Source organism: Apteryx mantelli, chromosome 22, assembly GCF_036417845.1.
Source record: "Apteryx mantelli isolate bAptMan1 chromosome 22, bAptMan1.hap1, whole genome shotgun sequence".
In the NCBI taxonomy this organism is placed as follows: domain Eukaryota; kingdom Metazoa; phylum Chordata; class Aves; order Apterygiformes; family Apterygidae; genus Apteryx; species Apteryx mantelli.
Window position 1 is genome coordinate 7604166 of NC_089999.1, and position 26217 is coordinate 7630382.

The window sequence follows — 26217 nt, forward strand, 5'->3', positions numbered from 1 at the left end:
AAAGGCAAATTGTAGACAAATAACAAATTCGGTATCTGTTGGTTTTCGTAATTTTAAGATCTGAGGCCTGATGCTGCTAATGTGGTTCGGTCAAAATGAGCTGGGCTAGAGAAATTCTGATATCTATAGTTCTTAAGCTTTAACACAATGATTTTGAGTGAAGCAGGCTAGAGGATGCTCTCGCACAGAGCTATATTGGTGGATCTAAGGAAGTGCTAGCTGCTCGATGGGGCAAAAAGAGGAAAGCAGTGATGAGCAGCAGAAACCCTGTAGGGTTGCAGCTTGAACCCTCAGAGCTCTACAGAATGAACTAGTTAGGCTGAGCTGAGCAAAAGCCAGCTGTACCAAGGCAAGTGTGGGGTTGCCTGCCCGGTCCTGCAAGTTCCCTGGTGAGGCTCTCCTTTTTGCCCTTTCTGGCGAAGGTAATTGTGGAAAAAGCTGGTACTCAAACTTTCATTCTATATTGGGGGCAACACTTCTAGCTCCTTTTAAGACCTGTGCAGCTTCCAAGCCTGTTTTCTCCCCCAGGTTAAGAACACTTACGCCTTTGAACGTGCACCACCCTGGCCAAGTTACTAAGTAGACCAGTTTGCAAGTAAACCACAGAACTGCTGGGGCTGTCCCTAGCTTCACTGCTTTTCCAGCCTGGCAATGGTATCGAATGTTTGTTCCGTTTATTTGCACTGGGGACAAAACACAGCCTGTCGTCTTACGTGTTTTTTTAAGATAGTGAAGACTTTTCACCAGCTGTTTTGTCTCATAGAAAACTTAGAAGTCATCCATGGAAAGGGTAATACTAGTTTTGATAACACATATGGCTTTTTTGATTGCTTTTGGTTTGGACAGTTAAATATGGTGGCCTGGGAAGATATGTTTTGTAAAGGATGTAAACCCAGATGGTGGTTTAATTATGTCATTGCCCTCCGCTGTTTCTGCTAGGTCCTTTAGCATCACAGTTTTTCCTCAGCAAACTGCCTGAAGTTTAGTAGAGTGAGGTTTAACAAGACTAAAAGAAAAGTTTAAAGTTTAAAAGAAAAAAATCAATACTGTGTTAAGGGTTGAGTGAATATTAGCTCTTCCTGAAATGGTAACATTTGCTGTTAACTTCTTGCCTTCCAGTTAAGCAGACTGCTCTTTTAAATGGCAGGGTCTTACAGTCATGCTAGAACTCCTCCTCCGTTTGCAGTTAGACCAATTGAGCAGGTTGCACAGCTACCACTGGGCCTAGCTGATTGCGTTTCTAGGACTTTATTGTAATTCCACGCAAATAAAACTCTTTACTAATGATTGGTGCTTCTCATCAGAAGTCTTCAAAGTGGTTTTACGGATATTAGAATTGTTGGGGGGTTTTTTACATGTGAGGAAACTGAGGCACAGATGTCCATAGACAAGTAACTTTTTGCTTTTAATAGGCTAACAGCTGAACGGAAAATGCAAAGCTGAACTGAAAACACAAGGCATATCTTGTGGATCCTGCTTGGAATTTCTCTCCAGTAGGTGCTCTGCAAGGAACTGGTAGGACTCCACCCTAATGAAACGGCAGACAAGGGAGAGACAGGGCCGCAGACCTGCCAGGAGAAGGGAAGCGAGGAGAGGCCATCCCAGCAGAACAAATAGGTTTGGGCTCTCTGCTGAGAGTAGCAACAGCTACTCTCTACTTCCTTGATCTCTTTTCGTGATCTATCCTCTAATACATTTTTTTAAGCAGCAAGGTTCTAGTTTTGGAAATCGGTGCTGTATGGAATGCAGTTGGTTTATTTATAAAAATATATGTAGCACTTGCCAAGCTCAACAATGACTTTATAGAGAAAAGCACAACAGAAGGATGCCGATGTAGGAGAGGCATGTGATCATTACAGAGCTGAAGTGCAACAAAAACAGCTAAACAATTTAAGAGACAGCCAAATAATTTCAGTGCTGTTTCTATACAGCCAAACCCACCTCGCCCTAAGAAATAATGCAACTTAATAAGCTGCTCAAATACCGCAGGCCTGCAGAGAGAGGGGATGACCTGGAGGAAGTTCTGACCAAAGCCACAGAGCCTTTGGGCTTTTTGGGCGAGGATTCAGCCAGTGCTGTTTTGCCTAATCTAGAAATCACAATTCCAATTTCCAGGGTAACAAAGAGCTTGTTGTGTTACATTGTCCCCAGTAGATGGTGCCTGCTAATGCTGCTGTAAAAATTGCTTTGCATCGCCTTGTAAAGCCTTTATAATGAAACACAGCTGTCAAAATGCACCCAAAGTTGCAAACTGGCTCAAAAGAGTCTATGTTCAAACTTCTTTTTTAATATGACAAAGTCTGCTGGTACTCAGGTGAAACCCTGATGCTCAAAATAGCTATGCATGGTTTTAGCAATCTTCTGAGCAAATAATCAGTGAAATTGCTCTGAGCAAATGAAGCACGACTGTGCTGATGTGTTTGTAGGACTGCGGCTGAAGTTTACGTTCCTAGAAGGGTTAGTTCAGAGCAGCAATATCAGTCGTACAGCTCATGAGCTGGATCCAGCTTCTCCTGACCTCAGAGACTTCCCAGGAACTCTGCACACAAAAGGTGAAGCCAAGGAAGGTATGCATGGCTTTGGGGGGTTCTTTTTTTATTTAAAACTTCTGCTGAATATCTGTTTCTGGTGCTGTGGAAGATGGGATACTGGACGAGACAGACTTTTTATCTAATACATTAAGGATGCGGGAAGTCCTTTGACTTGTGAGAGCTTGTCCACAGATAAAATACCCGAGAAAGCTGTGTCTAAACAGAAAAACTTTACCCCGTGACAGATAAAGCCGGGGGAACGTAATGTGCTTCTGGCTCTTTAAAGAAGTGACTCTGGCAGGTCAGAGTTGAGATGCAGCACATCAAAGGGCAGTAAGGAAAGCTGATTCTGCAACTGCCTGTGCCTGCCTGTTCCAAGCTGAAGTGATCCCAGATCTGACGACACACCACCTTTCAGCGGCAGAATTAACGTTTTCAACGTTGCCTGACATTTGGCATCCAGTGACCCACCCTACTGCGCTCCAGCTATTGCAGCTGTTGAGCAGCAAACTTTTCAAGAATGACTGTTCTCCAGAGGAGGTATCGAGTGGATGAAATGGAACAACTCAAACGTGTTCTTAGTGCGAAGCAGTAAAGACTTTATCTGGCGGTTCTTGTGCATCAAACCCATCCGGGGTGGAAACTGCTGCAGAGGAGTAATGTTGTTGCTATTTGCTTATCAGTTGTGGTAAACATTAAAGCTGTTCAGAGAACTTTCCCGTCAGTAAAGTGCTATTTCATAATGTTGGTTTATAAACTGCTCTGGAGCTCACCTCTGCCGGAAGCAGACAGTGATTCATTGGCCGCTCATCTGTTAGCTCAGCAATGCCAAGCTGCTCTATAACGCTCCGTAGAGATGAACAAGCTTTAGTCGTTCCAGACTTTGTGGCAACATCATTTAGCTCTCCAGGATGTTTTCAGGTTAATATCAACATTATTAAGTTATCATCCTTTACGCAGTCTCTGGATCTCCAAACTCAACCTCTGGAGGCCTCTCAGGAAAGGATTTTGAAATTAAGGTAGCTGACTTTATTGAGACCTTTTGGGTTAAATTTGAGGGAGATGGGATTTTGTCTAGACACCCAAGAATCCGGGAATGCCTAAGCAACTGGAGCTTGTATGGATCTACTTATCATCCTCTTCTGAGATCTTTATTGGTGGAAACTCCTTGACAGGCATTTGCCATAGGCTTAACTTCTAAAGTTTCAGTTTTAGGGTAGAGATCATGAGGATTCAAGCTCCTTATACTCCACTTCTGAGATTTTGTCTAAAGCTGAGTCTGAAATCTGTTCACCTTTCCACAAGACGGGCTTTCTGCTTCTGATAATATTCTGATTAAAGCAGCTGGATAAACACTTTCATACTCGGAGCCAAAAGTCTTCTGAGAACTGTGATGTGGCATTGAGCTTGACTGAATTCTTCTCAGCCCGAATGCCAAAACCCTAATGACTAACCCGCAGCATCAGGAAATGCTAGGTCAGAAAGCTGCCCGGTTCTGGGGGCGCAGGTGCCCTCCCAGACGCTTCCACACGTTACAATAAGTTGAGGATGGCGTTTCCTGCTGCTCTTGGGTCCGAGCCAGCCACTTTCTCATCATCCATATTCTTAAGTGGAACAGCAGATGGATCAGTTGCTTCCTAGATACGAACCAAACACGGATGCATTTGCAGACAGAGCTGCTCTTGTTTTGAAAGGAAGCGTTGCTCTGACCTGCACTGAGGAACGTTCGGCGCGTGGATCTCTGTAGCAAGGCCAAGTATTCCTACCGCACCGTCCCTGCTCGGCACCGTCCCTGCTCGGCACCGTCCCTGCTCGGCACCATCCCTGCTCGGCGCCTTGCCGCATGCCAGCTGTCCTTCTGGCTCTCCCGGCAGTCCATCAGTCGGAGCTTACTGGCCCAGCCTCGACCTTCTTCGTTTCTAGCATCTCTGTTTTACTACGAGCCCCTCCACGTGCCTGAGTGACTTCCCCATTTTGCCGGGCTATGCTGATCCCCTTCTCTCTTGTTTAAAGCCACTTGCCTTCCCTACACGCTAACCCCTGTCCAGCTGAAGGGCAGTGTGCCACAGCATCCCTGCAGATCTCTTTGAGCTGCACTGAACAGATGCTCCTGTTACGTCAGATATTGGCACCCTTAAAAAGAAGAAGAGGCCTGTGAGCTTTAAAATAGGTGTGTGGTTGAGGCTGGCATAAAAAGAGAAGCAGATACAAGTCACATCCTATTTTTTCTGAACTGAAGTAGAATCAAAACATCCTTTTGCCTTAGTCAAGCGAAAACAAAACAGTCAAAAAAAAAAAAAATACTGCAAGGAGTAAACAGAGCTGTTAACTTGTCACTGCAAAGTGCCAGGATCCAACAGGGGATCCCGACAGGATGACTGGCTGCGTACGAGTGGCAGGAGAGGCTGCAAGGTGACAAACGTGCCTCGCGCCTGGCTGGCGTGAGAAGCAAAGCAGCCTTTGCCTCTAACTGCTCGTGGGTCCCGTGCCGGGGCGGGAAATTTAAGCATAAGCAGTGCAAACGAAAATCCCCGAGCGGGATGCTACTTTGCAAAGCTCGTGAGAGAGTCCACTCTGACACGTGGGTTTGTTTTTGCCGGATCCCTGCAGCGTGATACCGTTGCTTGCTTGACTGCCCACATTGCCACGTGAGTGGCTAGTGCTGGCTGCTGCTGGACACGGTGTGGGACCCGCGGGACCCTCCACGTCCAGCCCTTGTGCCTGCTCGTTTGGGTCGCCTGGACCGCAGGCGAATGCAGGATGAGGACAAGCCGGATGTTTCCCCCTGCTCAAGTTGGGCAGAGCCTCTGCCTGGCTGCCGCAGCCCCCGGAGGTCGGGCCCAGCACCCTACCCCAGCCGCACTGCCCCCACAGCGGGACATGGCCCCGAGCGCTGCTGCCCGGCATGCTCCGCGAAGGACAGGAAGGACAGGGCCGGCTGGCGATGCCCTGGGAGCAAAGGAGACGCTGCACAGGGGAGACTCCACGGAGAAGGATCTGTCCTCGGTGGTGGTGGAGAGAGCCGGGTGCGGGGTGAGTTGTGCCTGGGGTCATGGGGCAGCGCCGCGGGGCAGCTCTCCGGCCTTCCCCGAGGTGCGGGGTGGAGACGGGGCTGCTGCGGCCCTAAGAGCCCAAGGGGAATTTGTCCCAGCTGCCCCACTGCTGTGAGCTCCACGCTCCTTCCCCTAATGTGTGTGCGTGCATGTGTGTGTGTGGAGAGAGCGAGCCAGGCCCGGGGATGTGAAGGGAAGGGGGATGCGGGTGCATGACTTCCCGGCACAGCAGAGCGGCAGCGCCCGTGTGTGTGAGCAGCGTGTGCGAGTGCAACGGGAGCAGGGTGGGCGGCGGGTGAGCAGTGGGAGTGTAAGTGCAATGTGAGCAGGGTGCGTGTGCGTGTGTGCGTGTGTGCGTGTGTGTTCGCGTGCACGGGTGTGTTCGTGTGCGTGTGCGAGCGGCGGGTGCCGCCGGGCGGAGCCCAGCGCCGCCGTCGGGGCTGGGCCGGGCGGGCCGGGGCGGGCCGGGGCCGCCCCCGGGCGGGGAGAGGCGAGCCGGGACCGGAGTCGGGATCGGGACCGGGACGAGGACCGGGGCTGGGACCGGGACGGCGCCGCGCGGAGCCGGGAGCGCGCGGAGCCCGGCATGGGGCCGCGGGGGCGCGGGGCGCTGCGGGCCGCCCTGGCGCTGGCGCTGGCGCTGCTGGCGGCGGCGCAGCCCGGACCGGCCGCCCGGCAGCGGCGGGACGCGGAGGTAGGACCGGACCGGGCCGGGCCGGGCTGGGTGCGGGGGCAGCGGGGCCGGGACCGGGACTGGCACCCCCCGCCCTGCGCCCGGCCGTCCTGGGCGCTGCGTGCCCTGGGGGTGCGTGTGAGTGTGCACGAGTGTGAGTGTGTGCACGGCATCTGCTGCTTTCGCTCTCAGACCAGTTTTGCTCTCGGGAGGCACCGACGACTCTCGATATCGACAGGCCTATCGGTTTCCAAACCTATCGACAGGGATCGATATCGTGTGCATGCCGTCAGTGTGCTCCTGAGCGCTGGAGGTGCGTGTGCGCGCCGTCGGGGCGCCCCTGGGTGCTGCAGGCGTGTGCATGCGATAGGCGTGCGCCTCAGTGGCCCGAGGCGTGTGCATGCCGCAGCGCTGCGCCCGAGGCGTGCGAGTGCCGTGGGTGTGTGCCCCGAGTGCCAGCGGGTTGTGCGTGCATGCTACAGGCGCGTGCCTGCGTGCTGGAGGGGTGTGCGTGCGATAGGTGTGCGCAGAGTGCCCGACGTGTGCCCGTGCTATAGGTGCGTGCCCGGGGAGAAGGGCGGTGTGCCCTGAGTGCCAGGAGCCTGGGCGTGCAGGGCATAGGTGTGCGCCCCGCTATGGCTTTGTGTCCGCAGCGCTGCAGGGGTGTGCGTGCATGGCATAGGCATGTGTCCCGGCGTGCCGGAGAGGCCCCCGTGCTATGGGTGTGTGCGTGCCTGCGTGCATGCTGTAGGTGGAGGGGTGTGTGGCCACGGGCGATGCAGATCTGTTAACAAACCCTTCCGTATCGCTTACAAAACAACGGTATTTGTGCGTTAGGAAGTCTTCCCGTCTCCCGGCGATTTGGACGGGACAAAAGCCAGTCTTTCCCCTCCCTTGCCTTTCGTTGGGGCCATCCCCACCGTTTCTGTTTGTATTTCTTCTGTGAGTCCGTGTATTGTTGTCTCTCCATGCTGCCACCCGTTCCTGTTTGTTTTGGGAGAACAAGGTACGAGATCTGGCTGGTGAGCAAAGGCTGTCGTTAGGGATTTGAGCTTTTTCTTGTTTAGGCATTGATCCAGTGTACATTTGCACAGATGCTTGATTTTAAAACCCGAGCAAGCCCCGGTGGATTAACTGGGATTTTTCACATGCTTTAAGATGAAAAGTGTACATAAATGCTTGGGGGCTTGTTTTAATGTGTGAGCTGCTTACGCTGGGAGATGCTGTTTCGCTCCTCTGAAGAGGTGGTTTATACATGCGCTTGTCCCAGTTTGCGCAGACCTCAGCCAGGCCTCTCGCGTCGTCTGGAGAGGAACAAAAATGATCCGCAAAGAATTTAATGCTCAGAAAATCAGCAATTTAAAATTAGCTTTAAAGAAAACACAGCTGATGAGGGGAGAGAGCTTTAAAAAGTGCTGGGTTTTGATTCCTCGCTTGTGACTTCTGAGAACTTTCCCCTCAAAGCCTCGAAGCAGGTCCTGGGATCTTGGCAGATCTTGGCAGATCCTAGATGAGAGCATTGGGCAAGTTACTTTCATCTCCCTCCGTCTCAGTTTCCCCAGTGCGAAGTGCTACCCTTTCCAGGGACTTTGGGAAGATAAATACACTGGAAATGCTCAGAGACTGGGATGAGAAAGCTCGTCTAAATAAACTGAACAGCTAGTTTTGCTTTAAAGTGGAAGCTGAAATTCTGGTATAACATCAAATAGTTCTAGTAACTTGTGGCTTTGGGAAAACCACTGCCAGTCTTTGCTTTTAAAGCTTTTTTTTGTTGCTTTTAAAATAGCCAAACTTAGCAACAATGGGTTGTGTAAACTTAGATGTGAAAGTCTGAGAAAAAGCCTAGCTGTGTTATTTTCCTGGCTTATGCCCTTGTTTTCACTGCATTTATAATGATCACAGCTGCAAAAAAAGTAAGTAAAGTTCAGAAATTTAATTTGAAACATTTGTGTGTTAAATCATCTTCTTATCTGCAGACTCCAGATTGGAGAAGGGCAGATGCTCGATAGCACGTAGTTTGGCAGACCTGGTTGCTGCTCTTACGTGGAGGTTGCTGGCCTGTGCCCAGAGAGCAGTCAGGTATCTGGTACTGCCTGAAACCCTCCGCTGCCAGGGGGACTTGTTTAAAATTCACGGCACAGGAGCTCTCACCCCATGTTCATAGTGAAGCGCGTGTCCAGGTGCTTTTGGTGCTGAGGACAAAGGATGAACTAAGCCCCTGTAGCGATTCGCATGAGAAGCTACAGGTCTCTTGTGCCAGGAGGAAAAATTGGTGAGAAGTTTGAGAAAAGCAGGGTGTGGAGATGGAGAGTGAGGGTAAATGGCGGAGACATTCTCATTCCTGTTTTTTTTGTTATCCTGCCATTCCTCCTTGCATCTTGTTATGGTGGCATACGATCTCTGATGCGCTCTCTCCACCTTGGATAACCTAGGGCTCGCATTTAATATTGACCCTGAGCTCTATTCGTGCCTGCTAAGAGATGCTCTGGTATCTGGATGAGCTAATTTATGGAGCGGTATTAATTTGGGATGCTGGGGGTAGCTGTGCCCCGTCGACGCCATGCAGAGGGCTCCAAAGCCCATCAGCAACACTGCAGCAGCCTCCAGCTCTTGGGTAGACGTGATGTGGACAGTCCCGGCGGGAGTGGAGGTCATCTCTGCCCAGACCGCGAGTCACGGCAGTGCCCTCGCAGCCGGAGCGGTCCAGCTTGCCCTCAGCTCATCCGCAGAACAACCCTTGCTTGCTCGGGCGAGTGGCACCCACCAGGCCAGGGTCTGCAGGCTGCCAGGCGCTGGCAGGTTTCCCGCTCCCCAATCGCCGCCTTGACGGATCGCAAAGACCAAGCATCGTTGTCCCCTTCTCTATTGCTACTCCCCTAGGGGTGAAAGCCCCACCACTCTGCGCATCCAGGCTGGCTCGTCAGCCCTGCCGGCGTTCCCAGGGCAAAGCCCTGCGCTCGGCCAGAGCGTCCGCCTGGGCTGGGGGTCGTGTTCAATCGCTTCTGTGCTCTCAAAGCTGCGGCTGGGCAGAGCAGCAGATCCGGGTGCCCAGGATGTGGAGCAGCTCCCGCGGGGCTGCAGGGCTGGTGCCAGCGCCCGCAGCTGGGGCCACTCGCGGCAGGACCGTAAGCGCGGCTGTTACTTACAGCTGCTGGGTTTTTCTCATGGAGAAGTGTGCTCTGGGGGTGACGAAGTCTGAGAAGAGGGGGAGAAGGAGGGCGAGGAAGTCGGGGATGGAAGAGTCAAACACAGGAATGAAATGCAGTCGTTGCTGGTGAGGTATATGCCTTTATTCAATGCAAAAGCAACCAAACGACCTGACAGCACTGGAGGCAGCTAATACCTTGCTGGTGACACCAAGCCCGGTCCATGCCAGCCCCTGGGGACTGTTCTCTTTTGTCTAAGTGGTGCAATATTTATTATTCCTGTTCCGTAGCATCCCTCCCTTCCGCGCAGATAGGCAGGTGGTGAGCGAGCTCCGTGTTCAGCACCGCATCTAGGGTACGGAAATCAGCAGGGCTCCTGAATTCCTGGCCTACTGTCCCTGCTACACAGTTGAAGAGGATCAGGCCTGAAGAATGAATAAAGGAGCCTAAAAGACGCTGAACGAAGTCTTCCCCCGCTCCAACGTGTATGCACGCGCACCGAACGAAGAGACGGGGATTCTGCCGAGGGGGTTGCAAACGCGGACAAGAATGCGGCCTGGGAGAGCGGAAAGAAATGAACATTTTAAAATGTCTGGACGTCTTCCTAAGGCAGCTCTTCAGAAGGCAGTAACCTGATTAGCTGGGGAGCCTGCGTGCCTTCGTCCTTGCCGGCGCTCAGCCACGGCGTAGCGCTCTCTCTGCAGTCGTCCCGAAACGCGCTCGCCCGGAGCGTCTCCCTGCGGCTCAGCTCTCGTTGCGTGTGTGCTGCAGAGGGGAAACTGAGGCCGAGAAGCCAGGGGTTATTTGAAGAGCTGCTGATAATGAGATGCTTCTGCAAAAAGACATGGCAAGGTGGGATCCCAGCACCCCTCGCCCAGGCAGGACTGCTCCGGGCCCTTGTGGTTGCATTACTTTGCAGCCCAGAAGCTGCAGGGTAGGTGAGGGGCTGGGGATTAGGGTGTGCAGCAAACTAGGGCAGCACGTCTCGCTGTCCGGTGCGGCTCCCTGCCAGCTGCGGGGGTCTTGCCTCCTTCCTCCCCTCGCCGCTCTTTTTGCCCTCAGCGGCTGCCAGTCGGGCAAGGCAAGAGGCTCGTCTGGGCGCTTGGACGGATCTGCCGGAAATCCAAGCGCCTGCAGGGGAGGGCAGGCAGGACGCGGCTCTCCTGCCTCTGCCCCGTTGTTGTCCCGGTTCCTAAGGAGGAGGGCGGCTTAATTGTATTTGCTGCTTGGCTCTCTTCCAGCCGGGATGCCTGCGCTCCAGGGCAAGGTGTTTCCTCGGCTTCAGCTCTCGCAGCGCTGTTTTGCAGAGCGGTAGCCAGCTCCCTGTGAGAGCCCCAAGATGGGAACGGGCCCCCTCCCGTCTCCCGCCGGGAGCCCCAAGCGCCAGGAGGTTTTTCCGACCCCAACGGCTCTTCCCCGGGGAGCTGCTCCCCGGCAGCCAGAGCTTTCCGCTTCCCTGCCTCCCTCCCCTCGTGCGGAGGGGGGAGCTGGGCACGTTTCGTATTAGCGCTCGGCTCTGTTTCCTGCTGTTTTTCTTTTCCCCTTGTATGGAAAGCAGCATTTCCCCGGCTGGGGAAGGAGGGAGCGGGTTTTTCTCGCACCGCGAGGCTTTTTAATGCAGCCTCTGGCTCTGCACGAGAGCTGTCGTTTCAGTCGGATTTAACGGAGTTGCACCAGCTTGCAGCGACCCGTGTCAGCCCCCGATCCCTGGGGCAGCATGCAGGGCACGGGCGGCGCTGGAGCCGGTGCTGTGGGCTCGTCCGGGTCCAGGATGCTCCTCGGTTCCACCATCGCCTTGGAAAGTCTCTGCTCCAGGGGTTGTTATATTCCCCCCTGTCTGATAACACCTTGCACCATGGAAGATCACTGTATCCCTTTCCCTATCTCCCAGTTTCCAGCGCTAATATCAGCCGGAGCGAGCAATAACAGTGTATCTCGAGCCTGCACGCGTCTCGGTACCTGGGAGCCAGATGTGGGATGGCAGCAGCTCTAGGAAACGTAATAAAAAGTCTCCTGCTGGTTTTGCAGCCCAAGAGCTTACGCCGGTGCGTAACAAGCTGAACGTAAAACTGTTTAGAAACTAAAGGGAAACTGCCCGCTTTGGGTTGACTTTCAAAGCTAAAGGAAATGCAGATAGTAATGACAATTCCAGCGCCCTGCGTGCATGCCGGTGCCGTTATTTAAGAACAGCTGCCGGTATAGCGATTGCTTTTTTACTGTGCGCCCTGTCTTATCCAGATGGATTCTCAAGCATTAGTGAGATCATGGTGGGGAAAACCAGATCCATTTTCTTGTTTCAGGAGTGAGATTGTGTTAGATCACAGATGAAGAAATGTCTTAAAATTGTTACGCTTAGAGGCTGGGTAAAAAGGAAAATTGTGGTAGGAAAGGTTTAAGCTGTGCTCTGCTTTTGAGACCCAGGACTTTCTGTTTGGGTGCTTTAGAGCTTGCATTTGTCTGCAGTGATGTAATCGCTTGGGATTGTCGCTGCCTACCCATATATGTAGCTTGTGATTTTCTAGTTCTCGAGGGGAACGTTGTGAAAACACAGCAGCAGAGAAGCGGGGCCGGGCACCTTCGCCTCGCTGGATGTTGCTGGGCTCAAGCTCTGCCCGGTACCACGTATCATCGCGAGAGACGGTGATTTTGCTGATTAGAGACTGATCTGTGCAGCACTGCGTTACTGAGATCTCTGATCTGTCTGGTTTTTCCTCATCTGGGCATATTTACTTGAGGAATCAGGGCTGAAGTGCAGATAAGGAAAAGGGAGTGTCCGGGGGAGCGGAGCTGGTGCGGAGCAGTGCCGGGCTGTTTGCTCGGCGCTGGCACCTGTCTTGGAGCTCGTTTAGTGAGAAAATCATTTCCTACAGCACGCCGCTCTCTACGGAAGAGCCCTGCTTTGGCTTTGTAGATATTTTGCAGGGATCAGGCGGAGAAAGCAAAGCCATCCCCACCCGGATGAGCTGGAGGTACTGGAAGGAGCGTGCTGCTGGCAGCCCCATCCCTACGAGGGTCCCCCGTTTTGGATGAAGCCGGTATCCGCCCTTCCCTGCGTGAGCGCTGGTGCATTTTGCCCTCTGGAGGTGCTTTTCCCCCGGCATGCCTGGCCGGGCAGCCGCGTGGTCCGTCTCCTCTGGAAGGCGCTGCCGCTCGGCCCCGGCGGGTGCAGACGCACCGGCGTTTGCCCGGCTTCGACTTCTCCGGCAAGCGACGGCAGCGCCCGCGCGGACGGTGTCTGCGCGCACAGAGGCGGCAGCGGCGATGGATTAAACGTCGGAGAGGGCATGGAGGTGCCCGTTAGCAGCACGCGGGGGGTTTGGGAGGAAGGGAGGGAGAGGCCCGGACACCGTGGCTTGGCCAGCTGGAGACTGATCCTGCTCCCCAAAGTACCGCTGGCTCAGTGCCGCCCGTGTCCAGAAGGAGACGGCTTCCCGAAGGGCAAAGTCAAGAATAGCATCAGCAGGGCGGCACAGTCCTGCGGCAGCCGCAGCGGAGCGGTGCTGGAGCCGGCACCGGAGCCGGCGCTCCGCGTGCCTCCCGCCTGGGAGGAGGGGAACAGAGCAGCCGCTTTCACTAGTTAATTTGACGCTGATGCTTCTGCCCTAACCGGATGCTGGGAGGCGGCTTTGTCTCCTGAAAACATTCCCCGTCGGCGGAGGGGAAGATGGGTGTGGAGCATTCCCGGGAATATTGCGCTTCAACGTCTCGGAAAGCCGGGGGCAGGCTGGGAGGAGGGAAGCTCTTTGTTTTCTTTAAGATGCAGTTCGTGCGCTGCAGCGAGTTCAGAGCAACGAAATCCCCGTCCGCTCCGAGGGGCGGCAAGGGAGGGATGGGTCGGCAGAGCGGATTGCCGCTGGAGCGCCGCCGCTCCGGGTGGCACCTTCTGCTCGCGGGTGGGGAAAGTGGGGCGTCTTCCGGGGCAGCCTCTGGGGCCTGGCCCCCTCCCAGCCCTGCTGCCGTCCGCAGCAGTTTAGGCAGGGTTTTAATCCCCGCGCCGAGCTGCTCATCAGCCCAAGCCAAGGTGATCAGAGCCGCTTGAGCGGCTTTGGCAACCTCTGGCTGCGGATGCCACGGTGGCAGGTTTTCATCTGCTGATTGATAGCAACGTTACCTCCTATATCGCCATCGTGTCGTGGCCAAAAACCCACGAGCTGTTAAAAATGACTTTAAGGAATTGAGCAAGCGGTCGTAGAAGCAGCCGCGTTCGTGCATGCGCTGACACGAGTCACGGGGGTCGGCCGGCAGCGTCCCGAGCGCCGTGCTGCAAACGTACGCGCCGGAGCCGCTCGGCCGCTGCGGGACGTCGCAGGTCTCGCCCAGCGCCGAAGCGGCGGGGAATTCCCACGCGGGCCTGGATTTGTCGCAGCATTGCTAATCGCGTCTTTGCTCCCCCAGCAAACGCGTGCGCGTGCCTGTCCGTGCTCTGAGCCGCGCCTCTCCCGTTTCTCTCCTTGCAGCTGTTCCTGGAGAAGTACGGCTATTTCGGCGAGCCGGGGCCCGGCGAGCACAGCGCCGCGGCGTTCAGAGAGGCGCTGAGGTAGGAGGCGCTTGCGCGACGCAGCCGGCCCGGCCGCGGGAGCCTTCTGCCCCCCCGGGGGCCTTCTCGCGGCCGGGTCTCTCTGCAACCTCGCTCCCACGCGCTGAGAGGATAAAGCGCAGCGGATCCCTTTGGAAGCGCCCGTCCGCGTCCAGCTCCCCGCAGCTGCCTGCAGCCCGGCGCTCGCAGCTCCGCTTTATTTGCCTTTTATGGCCCGGCGTTCTCGTTGCAATCGCACGCGCAGGGAGGCCAAGGTTCAGGCTGCCTGGGAGCTTTCCGAGGGCCTGGGATGCCGGCCCTGCTCCGCGGACCCGTCGCTGGCGCGTGCTCCTGTCGGGAGGCAGCCGGGTGCCTTGCCGCGGAGGTCGGAGCAGCCCCCGTGGGTGGGAACAGGGGAGAAGCGGGGCGAAGCGTGGGGCGGTGGCCTGGCCCAGGCTGCCCCAGGCCGGCACCGGAGCGGGAAGCAGAACGCGGATCACCCAGGTCTGCTCTGGCGCTCCGGGCAGTCTGAGTGGTGCCGACCTCCGCCGTCGGAGAGGAGAGGCAAGGCTGCTCCAGGCGGGAGCATCCTCCTGGGATGGTGTCGAGGCCGAGGTTCCCGGTGCACCACCGTGCTTGGGCAGCCAAGTTTCCCCTTTGCCAGGTTCCCGGCAGGCAGCAGCAGGGCAGGACGCAGTTGCCTTCGGTGGAGCGAGGCGCTCGGAAATCGGGACTGGGGCGGGGGTGCCGCAGCTGGAGGCCGTAAGCTGCCCTTTCCTAAGCTGCATCCCGCTGCGTGAGCATCCCTGGCCTGCTTCTGGGGAAAGCCAAACGCAAAGTCGAACAGCAGGGTTTAAAATCCGGGAAAGGTGCGAAGGACCACGCATCCATCAGCCGTGGCTTCCGAGGCGGCTCCTGCTTGCTTTCTCCCCGTGGCGCATTCCCAGCCGCGGGCAGGAGGCTGCAGCCCCGGGGGCTCGGGTCGGACGCCTGGTGCAGGCACAAGCGAGAGGCTCGAGGAGCTGGGACTCGGCAGCTGACCTCTCCCTTTCTTTTCCAGGGACTTCCAGTGGGTGAGCCACCTCCCGCTCAGCGGGGTGCTGGACGCCCCCACGGTGCACCAGATGGGGCGGCCCCGGTGCGGCACGGACGACGCGCGGAGCCACGCTGCCTGGGCCCGGCGCGTGCGCGCCCTCCTCTCCGGCAGCGGGGCCGCGGCGCGGCGCCGGAAGCGTTACGCCCCGCACGGTGAGCGCCGCTTTCCGCGGTTTCCTCCGCGCGGCTGGGCTTTGTGGGATGCGGGCAGTGAAATTTGGGCTCTCGCCCAAGCTCTTCCTCGCTGTAGCGGGATTCTTGGAGATGCTCTCGTTCAAGAGAGGCCTGGGAGTCACCTCCGCCGCCAGGGCAGAGTCGCTCCCAGAACCTGCCTGGGCTTTGCAGTGATTTATTTTTAAATTACTTATTTTTACTTGTTCTGCGTGGCTTGCTGTCAGCGACGATTAGGGAAATGGGACTCTCACTCGCTGGGAAATTCAGCTCTTTTGCATGTTTTTACTGTTGTCGAGGGAGCCGAAGTTCGAACGCTTCCCGAGGAGCCATCGGGAGCCGCCCTGGCCCGACGCGGAGCCGGGGCTGAGCAGCCTGCCATGCGTACGAATAACTTGATTCCTAGAGAGCGAGAGGGCTGGGACCAGCTGCGCTCGGGACATGGGAAAAAGGAAGGCGAGATGGAGCGGGGGCTCTGTGGCTCGTCAGGCTGAGCGTGCATCTGGCAGAGCTGCGTGGGGAGCGATGCGGAGGGACCCTGGGGACAGCCCGCTCCTTCTCCTCGGGCCTCTGGCTTCCTGCCCCAAAAAAGCAGACGCGCAGCATCCCTCCTCCAGATGGGCTCCTGGGCAGGGGGCCTGCGGCGCCTGGGGCCAGGAGCGAGCTGCCGGCACGTTATCTCAGCGATAACGGGAGCTCCGGCCTCCGGACAGCCCTCCGTCATTCCTTGGAGCTCGCCAAGCGCCGCTCGGACCTGCGGGCCCGGACCCGGCCTCTCCCTGCCATGCGCGTGGGGAAACTGAGGCAGGGAACGGCTTGTCCTGCGGAGCGCAGCCGCGGGAGAGGCGACTGCCCGGGACGCTCGCTCAGCGCCTCCTCGGCCTCACGAGCGCGGCTGCGTCTCCCGCAGCGCTTTCGCAAGGCGGTGGGTTGCCCAGGGCCTCCCCGTAGCTGCCCTCGTCCCCTCGAGTCCCCGCGTGCCGGGCGGAGGGCAGGGGAGGGCGAGGGATGGAGCATCCTGCATGCCGGCGGCACCGGGAGGAGGACGTAGTTGTAGCTGCCTCGCTGGGCTTTAAAAGCAGCCGGCGCTGGCAGGGAGCTTCGCTGCTCACCAGCTCCTCGGCCAGGCTGCATACGCGCGCTGCCTCGATCCTGGATTTCCCCTCGGGGGAACTCCCTGCCTGCGATTGTCCCCGGCTCAATGGCTCCGAGCGGCTCCGAGCCCTTCTCTTCCGGAGAGCCGAGCGCGTTCGCCTGGCTCCAGCCCTGCCCAGCTGGCTGGTGCCATCCGTCCTCAGTGCTCCTCCGGTGGGGAAGCGCGGGGGGGGGGGTGGGGGGAGGGGGGAGGAGGAATTTCTCCCCAATCTTTATGTTTCCATAGCTGCTGCGCCGGCAGCAGGTCGGATTCAGCGTCTGCTCAAAACGCTGTGCAAACCCCTGCGGAGGGTGGCTGAGCTGTTCGACCTGCAGGAAGGCAGGAAGCGGAGCGGGGGGAGCTGCGCTGCCCCACGCGGACCGTGGCCGGGGGGCTGACGGGAGCGGGAGGTCCTCGGGGTTTGCCGAGCCGCCTGGCTCGGACAAGCAGCAGCCCGCGGGAGCGTGCTGCCGGTCCCGTTCCCCTCGGCTCCCTGCGCAGCTGGCGCAGGGGAGAGGCAGGTGCAGAGGCGCTGGAGGTCTATCGCCGCTGTGCTTCCCCCAGGCTCCCACGCCTCCGGCACCCACATATTCCCAGCGCGGCCCCACGGCTCCTCTCCCGCTCCTTGACGCCCCCGGGCAGATGTAGCGCCGGGCCCTGCAGCTGCCGAGGGCTCTGCAGGAGGAGAGGGGCCGCGATGCCGGCGGCAGCTGCAGGGACGTGCATCTCTCCGTGCTTTGTGGGCTGGGGAGGGTTGAGGGTGATCCCGAGGCCTCGTTCCCTTGGGCAGTGCTGCTGTCTGCCCCGGCGGCACTGGGGCTGGGGCTCCCCCGAAAGGAAACAGCTTTCAGGGCCAGCAAGATCCTCAGGGCAGGTGAAATGGTGCTTTTCAAATGAACGGTGAGCGGGTGGTTTATCCCCGGTGGCTCGGCGTTCAGGCAAGAACATCTGCAGGCAGAAGTTGTCAAGGTGCCTTTAAAAATCTGAGAAAATACACCGCCATCCACGGGAGAGCTGGCCTTGTTTTCCTCGTCTTAGCTCAGTATCTGCCCTGTTAAAATTGCATGTACAGAAAAAAAAAGAAAAAAGAGGATCCCCCAGAAAAACCAAGGCTGGGCTTCAGGAAGGCTCCCAGCGGAGAGGGGGGACAGTCGCTCTCCTGCCTGGGGAGTTTGGGTGCTGGTGAAAGTCCAGCCCCGCACGCAGCCCCCTCGCCTCTCGTGTCCCTCCGGATTTTGGGGTCCGGGCAGCAGCGGTTGTGCTGCTCTGGGGCCGGTTGCAGACGGCGCAGAGGTACGAGAGCTGGCCAAGGAGCGGTGCGTGCCGGGTGCTGCAGCTCCCGCCGCGGGTTTAAGGCGCCTCTCGGAGCAGCGCTGCTTCGGGAGCGCGACGCGAGTCCCAGCCGGCTCCGGCTCGGCGTGCTGTCCAAGCGGCCCTGCTGCTGCCGAATGGCCCTGGCGCTCGTCTCGGCCGCACGCCACCCCGCGGGAGCAGAGCTTCCCGCTGCGTGGGCTTTCCCCTCTGCCCGCTGCCGGCCCCACCGCCGGGGGAGTCCTGCATCCGCCCCGCGGCAGCTCCCGCGCTGGCGTTGGCTCAGCGTCTGCTGTTTCGGCGCTCGGTACCATTCCCTCCTGGCAACACGTTTCAAACCCGGCCGTTTTTCCCCTTGAGGATCATCACTTTTTGTCCTTCTCTGGCTGGTGCCCAGTTCTTTTAGCAAATCTTTTCTGAACGGGCTGCAATCCTGTGCTCCCTCCTCCCGCACCATCCTCCCGCAAAGGGGCTGCTGAAAGCCGTTCCCAATCCTTCTGCCTTTGGGCCATTTGTTTGGGGAGGTTTTGCTTTTCTTCGCTGAAAGACGAAGGTGGTAAAGCCATCTGGGGATGAAGCTGGTTTCAGGCAGGAGATCGGCAGGTCAGAGACCCTTGTTGGGTTTGGCCCTGGAAAGCACGACAAGGCAAGGCAAGTTCAAACCAAGCGTCCCAGCTTCTTCCCTGCTCCAGCAGAGTTTGACCCCTCTTGGGAAGGGGTTGGTTGCAGCTGCAGCCTCAGCAGTCTCTGGGGCGGGATCTGATGGTGGCATCTTCAGAGGGATTTAACAGGTCAGATCCTGCTGCCAGTGCAGGGGGCTGAGGCTGCTGCTGGGATGCCTGGGTTTCTCTTTCAGCTTTTCTTGGAAAGTCACTTTTCCCAGCACTTACATTCCTGGAAGCAGAGGCTTGTGAGCAAACGTTCCTCCGTCCAAGCGGTCAACGGATGGAAGAGCAAAGCCACCCCCTTCCTTGTGCTGAGCTCTGCTTCCTCTCGCAGGCGGGAAGTGGTACAAACGGCACTTAACCTACCGGGTGGTGAACTGGCCCTCGTACCTGCCGCAGCACGAGGTGCGCCTGGCCGTGAAAGCCGCCTTCGAGCTCTGGAGCAACGTGTCCTCGCTGGTGTTTTGGGAGGCGCGGGATGGCCCAGCCGACATCCGCCTGACCTTCTTCCACGGGGACCACAACGATGGACTCAACAACGCCTTCGATGGACCAGGTGCTGGTCGCTCCCCCTCGTAAGCTTCTCTTTTACAACGTGGTCTCTTTCTAGGCAGTGAGGAGGGCTGGGGCAGCACGGGGCTGGGGGCGACGGAGGCACGGCTCTGCCCTGACAGGTCCTCTTACTGAGGACACCTCCCAGTTCGCACCCAGCGTAAGCAGAGGCAGAGCTGGACCTGATGAGGCATTGCAAGGAGAGAGCATCCTTCTTGCTAGGCAGCAGTTTGCCCAGGAATTGCCCATGCCGTGTCCCTCACTGAGAGACACCCGTCCTTTGAAAGCAAGGAGAGGGCTGTGAGATCTCCCATGTCTGCTTAGCGGTGAGGATCTTTCCTTACCTGGAGCAGATCACCAGTGCCAGCTCCTGCAGAGCTCTGCAACGCGTCTCAGTGCTGCCTCCAGAGCCAGTTTGCAATAAGACATTGGCTTATTAATTTGGGTTACTGACTCCCAGTTCAGCAGCCCCTAATGCAGGGCCTCCTGGTGAGGCATCTGAGATGTTTGTTATTGGATTACGCTAATGGCCTTCAAGGAGCCCTCTTCACCCTGATCATGTCTCCAAAACCTGAGCTGATCCCTTCCAGATAAGCCTTTCTGCTCTGCTGTGTCAGGAACTTGCCCATCCTTCTCTGTTCTCGAGCCTTTGCCCTGAAGGAGTCGTTGCGGTGGGCTAAACCACAGACCCACGTGGCAAGGACCCACGCTCCAGCCTCCCTGCGCAGGCAAAACCCACCCGCCTTTGGAAGTGAACAGCAGACCTGGCCTGGGTCTCACTCAGCGAATGAAACGGCCAAGGGGAAGCCGAAGTTTTGCCGTTTTTCCTTTTTGGGACATCTCCCAGAAAGATAAAATTGAAGCAAATGGTCAGAAAGGTCTGTGAAAAGACCTGCCTGCCCTCGATCATGCCTGTGCTGGCAGGGGACCTCGCTGCGTGGAGCGGCGTTAATAAAGCGTCGACCGGGGGCCACCTCAGTGGGTTTGCGTCCCTTCCTGAAGCCAGGCTGGTACCCCCGCGGGGCCGTCGAGAGCAAGCGCTAACCCAGCTGCTCTCTGCAGAAGCGTGTGGCAGGGCCCTCGGGAAAAACCAGCTTGGGAGGGACGGAGGAAAGCCGATCCGGCGGCAGCAGGGAGGGAGCATCTGCCTTTGGGGCGCCGAGCCTCCCTCTAGGAGTTATTCAAGCAAACCAGAGCTGCGCGGGCCCCCACGGCCCCTCGGCTTGTGCCTTAGGTTCGGCCCTGCCCGTGGCCCCGGTGTGGTCCCTAACCGGCTCTCGCGTCCCCAGGAGGTGCCTTGGCTCATGCCTTCTTCCCCCGCCGCGGAGAGGCCCACTTCGATAACGATGAGCGCTGGTCCCTGCACAGCGGCAAAGGGCGCAACCTCTTCGTCGTGGTCGCGCACGAGGTCGGCCACACGCTGGGGCTGGAGCACTCCCCCGTCAAGAGCGCCCTGATGTCTCCGTACTACAAGAAGCTCAGCAAGGATTTTGTCCTCAGCTGGGACGACATCTTGGCCATCCAGAACTTATACGGTGAGCGTGGCTTCCTGAGCCTCCTGCGGTTCCTCTCGCCTGGGCTCATCCCTAGAAAGCAGAGCAGGGTGCCAAAGGCAGCGATGGCAACAGGTCCGTGGAAGGAGAGGAGGCTCTGAGCAAGCTGCACGGTGGGGAAATGACGCTGGCTACAGGGACAGGGAGCATGTAAGCCACATGTCTTGTGGTTGGCAAGGAGGACGCAGTAGGGAGTGCGATGGGTACGAGGTGCTCCAGGGCGTTTGCAAGCTGGGGAACACCAGTGCCTGGGGTTTGCAGGGTACCAAGGGGTCTTTGCCCACTACCTTGCAGAAGGGGATAGAAACCAGACTGTGGGTCAAGAAAGCGTTTGGTGCCCTCTGACGAGTCTCCAGCCTTGTGTTGAACCAGTGCTTTGGGGAAAGCCATTTCCATGCCCCTGCTCTGTGACTCACCGCTCCTTGCTCTATCCCAGGGAAGCCTTCCAAGGGCTCAGCCGTCCAGCTCCCCGGAAAGGTGTTTACTCACTTCCAGGACTGGAGCACGGACCTTTTTGGTGGGGAAAGGCGGCAGAGGAGCCTCAGTGCCTATTACTGTCACTCTTTCTTCGATGCCATAACCGCCGGTAGGTGTTTGCCAGCAAAGTGCTCTCCCAAAATGCATGTTCCTGTCCCCACCACTTCAGCAGCCTGTTTCTGCTCTATGTCTTATTGCTGATAAGATCCAGAGGCGGAAAAGACAAGTCGGTCTGGTCTGCAGCTCTGTTCGTGCTCCCGGGGCTGGTGGCATCACTGGTGCTCGTTGCTGCTGACAGAGCTAAGTGCATCTTGAGGACACAGCAATAGCTTTGTGTACTAGGAGCGAGAAAAACATCCTACAAATTGGACTGTGGCAAGGCTTACTCAGTGCACAAGCTCAGACATGAAAGACAAGCTTTGAGAGTGGGCTGTGATCATCTTTCATCCTCTCCAGGCTGGAGGGGAGGAAATGAATCATGACAACCTGAAGGGGGAGGCTGGAAAGGTAGAAGCAGCATTGTCACGTTGGTGGAAAAATGCCCTGCGTGTGAAACGCCGGCGGTGGGAGAGGATGGCCTTGATGCAGGGGGAGAGAAGGGATGGGTGGCCAGCTACGGGGGGACCGGGCACCTCCAGCTGGTGCCTGGCACCGCTCGGATAGATGTGGCCATGGAGGTTTCTCACCTCTCTTCCTCTGCTTTGCACAGATGTGGATCACAACCTCTACGTCTTCAAAGGCAGCCACTACTGGCTGGTGTCGGTGAGCGGTAACGCCAGCGACCCGCAGCCCCTGCACACCCGCTGGCCCGGCCTCCCCTCCGGCATCGATGCCGCTGCCTGGTCCGAGCTCAGCGGCAGGTTTTACTTCTTCAAAGGTACTGAGATGCAGTGCTCCCCTCTGGGTCCGTTTAGGCGAGCAGCACTGACCTTTGCTTAAAAATAATACCAGATGCATCAAACCCTTCGAGGTCCTTGGCAGAAAGCGCTCTGCAAAGACTTGGGGCTCTTGGGGAGCCGAGGTGAGCGCAGCATTTTCCCGATGCACCTCCTGGTCCCCCGTGCGGTGCTGCCTGGTGTTACGGAGAGGCCGGGGGCTGTGCCTGCTCCCGAGCTGGCACGGGGAGCCGAAATGCCATTTGCAAGCTGGCCGGGGACACTCCGCAGCCGAGCAGAAGGTCAAACCAGGCAGCCCAGCTGCCGAGGTCAGCCTCAACGTTTGATTGAAACCACTCGCTGGCCAGGCAGAATGGGGCTTTGTTGCTGCGGCTGGGCGAGAGCCAGAAGCCCCTCTCCCTCGCCAGCGCCGCCGCCGCGTCCCCCTGCGGGGCTGGGATCAGGCACGGCTCGCCAGCAGAAAAGGGCTTTTGTCCGCTCCCTTTGCGGTGACCCAGCCCTGCGGGAACGGCCAGGCCCTCGGCCCCACTCCGGCTGGGATGCAGAGGGCCGGATGAAAGTGCTGGCTTTGCCTCCTTCTGCCGTGGTGACAATTTCGGTAGTCCCAGCCCGAGGGGAGCCCGGCGGGGATGTGGGTCCGACCGTGCCGCTTGGGGGGCAGGAACAGGAGGAGGTTTGCAGGGAAGCAGCCTGGGCTGGTGGGCTTTTGGTCCAGGGCAGTTTCCTTCCAGCGTGGTCTGTGGGGAAGCCCTGGGGGGATGCTCTCCCCGGTGGTGGCGGTTGGGTCACCGGAGGGATGGAGCCTCTCGCCGCCGTGCCAGATGGCACAGACGCGTCCCTCAGGCACTGAGGCTGGTCCCGTGGCTGAGTCCTTCCCGCTGATGAATGACGGAGTTGTGCGGGGAAGTGGAAGGACCATACCTCCTGCCAGCGGTCCTACGGGACCTCTTTGGGAGTGACCTTAACCCCTCTCTCCGGCTCTTCCCAGGTGGCCGATGCTGGCGCTACAAAGGCTCCACCTTGGAGCCGGGTTTCCCCCAGAAGTGCAGCGCCGGCGGCCTCCCGCGGCACCCCGACACGGCCCTCTACTTCCAGCAGCTCCGGCACCTGGTGCTCTTCAAAGGGCCCAAGTACTTCGTGGTGAGCGAGGAGACCCTGCGCGTGGAGCCCTACTACCCCCGGAGCCTGCGGGACTGGGACGGGCTGCCCCCCGGCACGACGGGCGCCCTCCGGCACCGCGACGGCTTCCTCTACTTCTTCCGGGATGACCAGTACTGGCAGTTCGACCAGGCGAAGCTGCAAGTGGTGGCCACCGGCAAGTGGGCCGCAGAGCTGCCGTGGATGGGCTGCTGGGACGCCAACGGCGGGCAGGTCCTCTTCTGAGCTCCTCCGAGCCCACCTACCTCGTTCGTTGACTCTGCTTGAATTCCCGTCTCAGGGCGGCTCGGCGGGCACCGGCGGTGGCCACCAGGTTCCCCGGCCCTTGGGTGAACAGCTCAGGTCTCCCACGGACCGCCGGAGCCCTGGAGGAGCTGCTTCCCTGGAGACCTGCATCCTGACGGAGCGCAACCCGGAGGACGCATCCTTCAGCCCAGGCTGGTTGGACGGGGCCAAGTGGCCTGGGATTTGGGGGAGGAAAGGTTTCTAAAAAAAGCCATGAAGAACGGCGTATACCCCGGAGACCGCAGGCCTGTTCACTTCTTTTAGCTTTCAGAATATTTTTTATGCCTTTCTTTCAGAGCGGGACTGGTTTTTATTGACACTTTTTTGGGTCTTTTGCCCGTGATCACACAGAGAAATGCCTCACCAGTGGTTACTTTGGGGCTGGGGTGGGTTCTAGCCAATGAGGAGAGACTGAGAATTATTCTGGTTAAAACAAAAAGTGCCATTTGGACAAAAATATGGGCCCGTGCTGACCTCTGCAGTGCTCGGGGTGAGCCGGGCCCGCGGTGCCGTCCTGCCTCTCCCGCTGCCTTCGGCCTCGAGGGTGCCGGGTTGGAGACGCGAGCCGGTGTCTCCGGCCCCCGAGGGCGGCTTGCTGGGCCGCGTTCGGCTAAAAGCTCGCCCGCTCCGGGATGCGGATGGGGCGCGCGGGCTAGGCAGAGCTGCAGGGTTTTGGGGGGAGAAAGGCGTGTTTTGGAGTTGTTCCCTGTTCAGGGGAGGGCAGAGCCAAGCTGCGGAGCGTATTGCTCTGAGCGGGTGCTGGTGCTCAAGGGCGGCAGGGCCGCTGGAGCTTGGTTTCCGTACGGGCTGGGGATGGCTGGTGGATTCTCCGATGTCTAATAAGGACTGTGCTCACCCCACACTGCTGCTCCTAACTGCTGTTAGCCGTTGCGCAGTGATGAACCGCTCCCCATGGGAAGGGCCGCCGTCTCCGAAGGCTGGTGGGGGAGTGTCAGATCCTGGGGGCTCAAACCCAGCGGGAGCAAATTCTGACCGGGACAAAACTCAGGTTTCCTAACTGTCTCTTGACCTGAGAGGTCTGGAAATCTTCATGGAGCCGGTGCCGTTTGTACACCGAAGGGGAGAGTATGGGAGCCGGAGCAGGGGCACCGGAGGGGACGGTGATGGGCACAACCTGCCCGCGCCTTGCCTGGGCTTGATTTCGGGAGCGGCGGGGCGCAGCCGAGCCCAGGAGGTGAACGAGGGGCACCCGTCCTGCCGGGGCTTAGCGCCTAAACCGTCCCTGCCGAGGGGCGCAGCTCTCCCTCCCCGGGCAGGGTGCCGGGCCGCGCAGGTCACGAGGGCTTCGGTGCTCGAAGACGCCAGCTGAAACTTGTTCCTGGGCAGGACAGATACTCAGCGCCAGCGTTTCTGTTTGTTTTCCGTGATATTTGGGAACGAACCGTCACTGCGCAGACACGGGCACTTCGTCCGCTCCAGGCTCAAAATCTCAGGGGATTTTCAATGCTGCCAAAGAGATGGGGCCTCTCGATTTTGTTTTGAAATGAATAGTAATAACACGCCATGGGCTGCGGTGAATCCCAAAGGCTTTGGAGATCTGACGGCAAATTAAAAAAAAAGCCCTCTGGATATTCAGTGTTGGGATTTCTGTTTGTTTTTCATGGCACTTTTTTTTTTTTTAAAAGCCAATCTCGTGTCCCTTGGAGGGGCTGTGTTCAAGATGTGCATGTGTGCATCTGGGATGGGAATAGGCATTGCTGCTTTCTCCTGAGCTTCCCTGCAGAAAAGGCTGTTTGCCGGCTCAAATGGAAGGGATAGATCACGCTGGAAAATAGCAGCGTAAAGCCCACGGTGAAGAAAGCCTGAAGACTCTCTTCCCTGCTTCCTCCCAAATTAGCAGAGCTAATTTGGGGGCTCCACGCCTTGTGATGTGCTAATTGTTTTTCCCCCCCGGGCTGTTTTGCTTTTGCTGCCCGTGGGCTGGGCTGGGCCGTTCCGTCTGCGGGCGAGGAGGGCTGCGGAGCGCGGGGGCCCCGGGGAGCAGCCCTCGCCCCCCGAGCTGCGCGGCCGGCCCCAGAGCCCCTCGCACAAGGGTGCTTTTCTCCTCGCCGCCTGCCTCGCAGGACGTGCCAGGCGCGACTCCTCCGGCGGCTGCCGCGCATTCCCCAGCCTGCGGGAATAGCTGGGATTCTTGCATTTCCTCCCCCAAAATGACACCGGCGGAGCGAGGCGGGAGCCGCAGAGCACCGGCAGCTTGGTCCCGCGGGGTGGGGGGGGAGAAGGCGGCGGGGAGGCCCCGGCGCATCCCTGGCACGGCCAGAAAACCCCGTTTCAGCCCCCCGGTGCGACGGGGCCTTTGCAGATCTGCTTTTCGCAGAGGCGCCTCGGTGCCAGCGCAGCGCTGCCGGCTCGTGCCCAGGCGATGCTGCGGATTCCCGCCGTGCCCACTCGCCGCCCGCTGCCATGGGGCTGTTTCGGGGTGGTTATTTCCTTAAAGCCCCAGCTCCTGGAGCCGTGCCATCCGCGGAGGAGCTCCGCTGTCGCCGAAAACCTTGCGGTCTCGGCCGCGGCAGGCAAAGGTTTGGGAGCGAGCACAGGGCAAAGAAAGCCCGAGGCAGGGTTGCGGATAAGGAGGGCTCTGCCCTCCTCCCCGCCGCGGGCGTACGGCTGCCCGCTCCTCCGTGGCGCGTTTCGGGGGCTGCTGGGGAAGGTGATGGCGCGGCTGCACCTTTTCCTAAATCGCCAAGGAGGGAAGGGGGAAGCGGCTCAGGGAGGAGGTGGATCGGGGATGGTTCACGGCACGAAGCCAGGGCCGAAGGGCGCAGCGGGATTCCCTTCTCCTCCTCCGCAGGCAGCCCAGGGCATCCAGGCTGGGCAGCCTTTCCCGTGCAATTTTGGGCTGCCTCTTCCCCTGGCCGAGGGGACCCGTGGGGCCTCGCGGCATCGCTGGGAGCGAAGGGCAGAAGTCCACATCCGTGGAAATCACTCCCAGCCCTACCTTCGCCGTCTCTCCAGGACCCCGACGCTTGAACCTCCCCG

The 26217-nt window shown here is 58.4% G+C and overlaps 1 protein-coding gene across 2 annotated transcripts; it reads left to right on the forward strand.

Annotated features, from left to right (window-relative positions):
- Positions 1–9549: 9549 nt before the first annotated feature.
- MMP28 (matrix metallopeptidase 28) lies at positions 9550–24813 on the forward strand. Of its 2 annotated transcripts, XM_067309672.1 has the most exons (8): positions 9550–12043; positions 13861–13940; positions 14980–15167; positions 18631–18852; positions 20138–20383; positions 20838–20987; positions 21588–21755; positions 22763–24813. In XM_067309672.1, exons 1-8 carry the CDS (start codon positions 11993–11995, stop codon positions 23155–23157), a joined length of 1500 nt encoding a protein of 499 aa, XP_067165773.1. In that variant the 5' UTR covers positions 9550–11992; the 3' UTR covers positions 23158–24813. The 2 variants fall into 2 exon arrangements, with proteins under 2 accessions (XP_067165773.1, XP_067165774.1); XM_067309673.1 differs by lacking the exon at positions 20838–20987.
- The last annotated feature ends 1404 nt before the right edge of the window (positions 24814–26217 follow it).